Raw genomic sequence first — 6575 nt, 5'->3', positions numbered from 1 at the left:
CCCAGTAGTAGTAGAATACTTCTCTAGTAACGCTGGGTTAAGAAGTGCCCAGTAGTAGTAGGATACTTCTCTAGTAACGCTGGGTTAAGAAGTGCCCAGTAGTAGTAGTAGGATACTTCTGTACTAACGTCAGATTAATGTGAGATGATTCTCTAGTTATATTCAGTATTTAATAGTAAAATAACTACTGTAAAATACAAAATAAAACGGTGGAATATACATGATGAATATGTGTGTTTATATGTTAGATAATAATTGTTAAAGAATTTACTTGAATAAAGTATAATACTTGAACAATGAACTACAGTATATGAAAAGTCAGAGATGTACAGCGAGCGTCCCTAACATTCACATAAGCCTTTTTTGCATGTTGTAACTCAATGTTATATCATAAAGTACAATCAAGTTAAGCACTGTTTACTTAGATGAACTCATTTTCATTTTTTTTTCCATTATGCTTGTTGGAATATCCTACATGTAGAACTGAAAGCTGTTTAATAGCTACATACAGAACATGATCCTATAGACTGTGTGTTCTGCCCAGACTTGCAGCGAGCTCTGGACAGAATGAATTTTCTGGCTGTATTGCTCGTTCATATATTTTTGTATTCAGTAATTCGCGTAAATGGAGACTTTAGTGAAGACTGTAACATACCTTTCTACTTAATAATTTCTATGACGTTTTCAGTAATGGATATAATGGGATAATATCCATCTGACTGTCTTTAATAACAGTTTATGAGTAGATCTCAAATGATGACTGATCTGGATATTTATTTAGTTTTATTTTGCAAATGGTACCGTATTGTTTCAGTGCAAGGAACTGTCATGTTAGGAATACTATATATAATGTGTATAACTCATACACTTACATATTATTGCTCTTTATAATCAGGTATGTATATTTTTCCTCGTGCATATACATATGTATTGTTGTTTATGGTTGCTTTCAGTACGTGTATATAGTTGTATGTTATTTTTATGTTAAATTTCAGTACACGTACATTCTTCTACATTGTTGTTTATAACTTGTTTACACGTGTGTGTGTTTATAGTACCTTGTTTACGTGTGTATATATACATAGGTTGTTGTTAACGACAACTTGTATACATGTATATAATATACTATTGTCCACAATGTATTTCGATACCCGTATTTATGTGCTAGTATTGAAACTTGTTTGTTGTTTGTATAATAAACTGAGGTTCCCGAGTACAAGGAATATTGTTGTAAATATATGTAATTTACTCAGTGGTAGTAAATAATATTGTGCTATACTTTCTACCATGATTTTTAATGCGTGAAAACATGTTAAAGGGCCTAGTTTACTCTTCTTTTGTTTCGTTTAGCACCTTTTTATCTGGTTTATAATGTTTTCTTGGAATACCACAACTCATCATAAGTTCTGAAGAAAATAACTTTGTTACTGTTGTAAAGTCTAGCTGCTAACAACAATAGTTATGTATGTGTTAAATATTTCTCATATTTTTCACTATTATAAGAGGCCTAACTGTATTTCTTTGGTATGCTAACCAAAGCTGTGCTGAGTCTTGAATAAGCGAAACTGCACTCTACAGCAGAGGGTACAACCAATCAAGGAATGCATTAGGTCTCTACGTCACATATTCTCTTTCCAATTTTACCTTTGGTGAAAAAGAAAAGAAATCTTTAACACACTTTATTATCATTAAACAGTTGGTTCATTGTATAATATCGAATAATGAATTAGGTGCAATTTCATAACATTGTTCACATACCTAAATTAATTTAGGTGCTGTTTAGTGAATTAAAAATAACTCAAAACCCCATAAATAGCAAATACGTCGTTAGTAAATTGCACTGTTGAACGTTAGAAATTAATTTTGAAATTGAACTTTAATTTTTTGTTTGTTTTAATATAAAGCTATACAATGGACTATCTGTGGTCTACCCATCGCAAGTATCGAAACCAAAAAATGCATAAACACTTAACAGCATATTAGCAGTGAAAGCTGAGTTTAGAGTTGTTTATTTGTTACAGATGGAAATACCGTTGACGTTTTAGGTTTTGTTTTGGCGCTGATAACACGACATACCAAAATACCTCTTATTAAAACGATATTATATTTCATGTTTATTTAAACAAAATACTTTCATGTTAAATTATGTAATGATGCTTTTGATGAGACATATTTGCATACAATAACATTCAACTGTTACGTAACTCTTTAAAGAAAACTATTAATATTAGGGTTTGTAAAGCCCAAGGAGTAGCTAACTCACTTGGACTGATGTTGCACTTAAACTGGTCAAACTAAGTTCTTCTTTTCCTTTGTTTATCTCTCTTTCTTGAGGTTATAAAGATTCCTCCTTGGAGGTCTATAGCATATGGTGGCCGGAGGGCAACAGTGTCTAATAATTAATGACTAGGAAAAATATTCTATAGATTTATTTCCCCACATAAAGTTTTTTTTTCCTCACTGTGCTTGTAGTGAGACCAGGAAATAATAGACTGAATAACATATCATTACATAAAAGAGGGTGGTCTGTTTCGAGAGTTTGTTACTTTTGACAGGTGATGGACTCTGGAAAGGAATCTTGATAGAATAAAAAAATCTGTATTGTTGCAAGTAGCTTATAGGAAAGTAGCAGATTGTCCCTCCTTTTGTTTCTGTTTGTAAATTGGTAATAAAACTCTCTCATTGAATGAAAAACCTGTGTTGTTTCTAGTAAGGTATGGAAAAACAATAGATCCTTGTGCTCACACACATTGTCCCCTTTTTTTGGTTCTGTTTGTAAACTGGTAACACAAATTTACACCTCACAGAATGAAACATCTGTATTGTTGCTAGTGCTGTATAGAAATACAATAGATCCTTGTATTCACACATTGTCCCTTCTTTTGTTTCTGTTTGTAAACTGGTAACAAAGCTCTACATCTTACAGAATAAAAAAACTTGTATTGTTGCTAGTGCAGTATAGAAATACAATAGATCCTTGTGCTCACACACACATTGTCCCCCCCCCCCCCATTTTTTGGGTAAACACATTTCGAAACCGGAGTAACTTAATATAGATTTGTACACACTTTTTTCTGCTCATCTGTAAATATACTGAGCTCTTTTTGTGAAAACTAGTAGAAGAGAAATATCGCGACCTAAACCACTATCATACCATGAATTTATTAAAAAAAAACGTGGACAGCTTTTGGAGACACTGAACTCCCCCCACAGGGACAAAACATCCGTTATCAGGAAGTTAAAGAGGTGAGGTCACTCCCTTTCTTCTTAGTGAGCTGCTAGTATTAGAAAAGTATTTTGCAGAAGAAGAGGAAAAAAGAGTATAGAAATTTGTCATAATTCAAATCTTTAGTTTCATCTTGATTTCGTGGTTACAAAGTTTTTCATGGAAAATAGCAACACGTAAGTAGAATCTAAAATTAAAGTTGTTTAAAAGACCATATTTGAGGTATATCTTTAGATAGAAAGAGACAAGCAAGTGAGTGAATATGCACTTGCATTATTAGAAAGTAAACATAAAAGACTCTCTTTGATTTACAACTTAACCATTTAACCATCTGTTGTTATAAATTATTGTATTTTCGTGGACTGACAACTGTAATATCAAGAAATTTATAATGCTCAGTAATGGGTCATAGTTCTTCAGACGTTATGTTTTATTCTGCGTACGTCCCATGATCTCGCAAGATATACACCCCAAAGGTTTGTAGAAAAATGTATCGAAAACAAGACAAGCCGATCTTGTTCTTCCTTGAAGTCTGTGTAGAACGTCATCTGATTTATCCAATATAGAAACTATTTTACAGTAAAGGCAGAAACAAAACAACAACAACAAAAAACCATACGATACGTTAAGTGTTCAAATTTTGACTAAGACTGATTGAGGTCGGAACTGCAGAAGTACCTGCAAACCGCTGTGTACAAGAGTATTCGAAACGTGACTAAGATGGATAGTTGATGGACACATTCCACTCTTTGCTTCACAAATGCCTCTCAACCATCAGGCTTGGAGACATTTGAACCACTTGATGGAAGTCGCTGTTTAAAAAAGTAAAAATATCCTGGGAAAATATTATGTTGAACGAGCTGAAAATGTCTGCGGGTTTTACCCCATACCAGAGATGTGATAAGAATCTCGAGTAATAGACTAGTATGGTTCACCATGGGTGAATCTCCAGCAACGTTGACACTGTGATGGATTATAAAGTTTCAAAAGCCACTAACAACAATAGCCCAGTGTTAAAAACGTTATCGTGCCTTCTCTGTAGTCAATTAGTCAACTTTTGCTCTAACCAAAGTATGCTATCTTGGTAAGTTAACACAACGTTAACTTTATAAAATAACAATGCTCCCTTTTGGTGCCAAATCTGGTGAATTTCTGAAACAGAAAACGTGACTTTACAGAGAAAACGTGAAAAATTTTAGAACATTAAATATCAACCTATATACTATCTCAATACGAGAGTTTTGTTATTTTTAGAAAATCGTAATAGTGTAGAAACAACTTCCCATATTTAGCTTTTTTTTTCAGTTACTATGCTAGCTAAAGAATTGAAATAGTATTGCTATGAAAATAAATATAAACTTGAAAGATTTTTGGAGATTATTATAGATACTTTAAATCAACAGCTTATGTCATTGGTTGTTTCACTTTAAAGCCTTTAAGCTGAATTTCCCCCAGTGGCTCAGCGGCAAGTCTGAATTCTTATAACGCTAAAAAGCAGGTTTCGATAACCGTGCTGCGCTGTACAGACAAACCATTGTGTAGCTCTGTGCTTAAGACCAACAAACAATTAATTTAAACTGATTTTTTTCTGTATATTCTGAATGTTGTCTAATTGCTCTCACCATCATTGTTCAGCATTAAGTTTGAGGGACTATAATGCTAAAATTTGGGGTTCGATATCTACGCTGTGCGCACCGCAGATAGCCCATTGTACAGTTTTGCGCTTCAACAAACAAACACGTAGAAGTCAGTCGGCAGTCGATTGCTTTGTTAATTATTATAGATAAATAACATTTCCATTATTATAGAACCCGCTGAATAAACTAAAAAAATATTTTTCGCTCTGCTAGACCCTGTGACTGCCGTGGAAGTTTACCAGTCAGCCCACCAGAGGGCTATGCGTGCTCAAGACCAAGAACTTCAAAATAAAAGGCTGAAAAAAAACTCTGAATAACTATTACCAAGAGCTAGAAATTCTGACGAACCAGGGTGAGAATTTTTATTTATTTATTGTGTTTATTATGTTTATTTATGTGTTAGAAATGATATGATAAGGAATATATTAGTAAAAATCAAACTAAATATTCCTATTTGTTTGAACATGCGGCGTAATAAAATTTGTGAATTCGAAATGACAGAATATATTTTTTGTTTGTTTTTGTTCAGATATGTTAGGGTATGATAAATTATCTACATAATTCACGAAATATATTATTCTGTTAGAGTCTAGTGACAAAGAATTATATGTAGATAAGTAAATGTTACTTTTGACAGGATTTGTTGAGATGTACCTATAACTTGATCGAATGATCGTTTTGAATGTGATCCAATATTTTACTAGAATGTGTAGAAAGATGATCCACTGCAAGTTACACTTTGTGTTGTTAGAATGTTTCGAAAGATTATCCACGGCATGTTACACTTTGTGCTGTTAGAATGTGTCGAAAGATGATCCGTCACATGTTAAACTTTGTTTTGTTAGAATGTGTCGAAAGAGGGTTCACAGCATATTACACCTTTTGTTGTTAGAGTGTGTTGAAAGATGATCCACAGCATGTTACACCTTTTGTTGTTAGAGTGTGTTGAAAGATGATCCACAGCATGTTACACCTTTTGTTGTTAGAGTGTGTTAAAGACGATCCACAGCATGTTACACCTTTTGTTGTTAGAGTGTGTTAAAGACGATCCACAGCATATTACACCTTTTATTGTTAGAGTGTGTTAAAGACGATCCGCAGCATGTTATACCTTTTGTTGTTAGAGTGTGTTGAAAGACGATCCACAGCATATTATACCTTTTGTTGTTAGAGTGTGTTGAAAGACGATCCACAGCATGTTACACTTTTTTGAAATTTGATAAAATAATGCCCAGCAAGATCTAACTACTTCCTAACACCAACTATAAATCTTATTAACGTTCTTATAATGATCACATGTTTTGAGGTAACTTCGCTTTTGTGACTGTTCTGATGTATTAGCCTGTTCCAACTACAAGTTATTTTGTGCTCAGAACATGACGATATGTTTTGAACTTCCGAACGCTGCGATGAGGTGACCTAATTCTATTGTTTTAAGTGTTCAAACTTTGACTGCCGATGAATGACATTTGTTTTTATACGATTATATACATATTAACCTTTAAAGTTAAACGCATCTTTCCATTCTTCTGTTCAACTCCCTCGACTGCTCGAATTCTTTAGATAAGACCAACGGAGAAATCCCATTTGCGCGTGCAATATTTTACTATGAATATACGTCGGCAACTCTTAAAGGCAAAACATATTTCGGTTCCCAGTGCGATATGTGTCAAACTTCCACGTCAAAATACTGGCGAGAGAAAAATAAGAGA

General features: G+C 33.5%; 1 protein-coding gene across 1 annotated transcript in view; it reads left to right on the top strand.

Annotated features, from left to right (window-relative positions):
- The window catches only part of LOC111085380 (protein CASP-like), a 300479-nt gene extending 295262 nt beyond the window's left edge, over positions 1 to 5217 (top strand). The window contains exon 4 of the mRNA XM_022383664.1: positions 5077 to 5217. Coding sequence (XP_022239372.1) covers positions 5077 to 5180 — 104 coding nt within the window. The 3' untranslated portion in view covers positions 5181 to 5217. The remainder of the gene's footprint in view (positions 1 to 5076) is intronic.
- Positions 5218 to 6575: the final 1358 nt, after the last annotated feature.

This window comes from Limulus polyphemus, unplaced genomic scaffold (assembly GCF_000517525.1).
Source record: "Limulus polyphemus unplaced genomic scaffold, Limulus_polyphemus-2.1.2 Scaffold358, whole genome shotgun sequence".
NCBI lineage: Eukaryota > Metazoa > Arthropoda > Merostomata > Xiphosura > Limulidae > Limulus > Limulus polyphemus.
The sequence above is the reverse complement of the archived record's forward strand: the minus strand, read 5'-3'. Positions and strand labels throughout refer to the sequence as shown.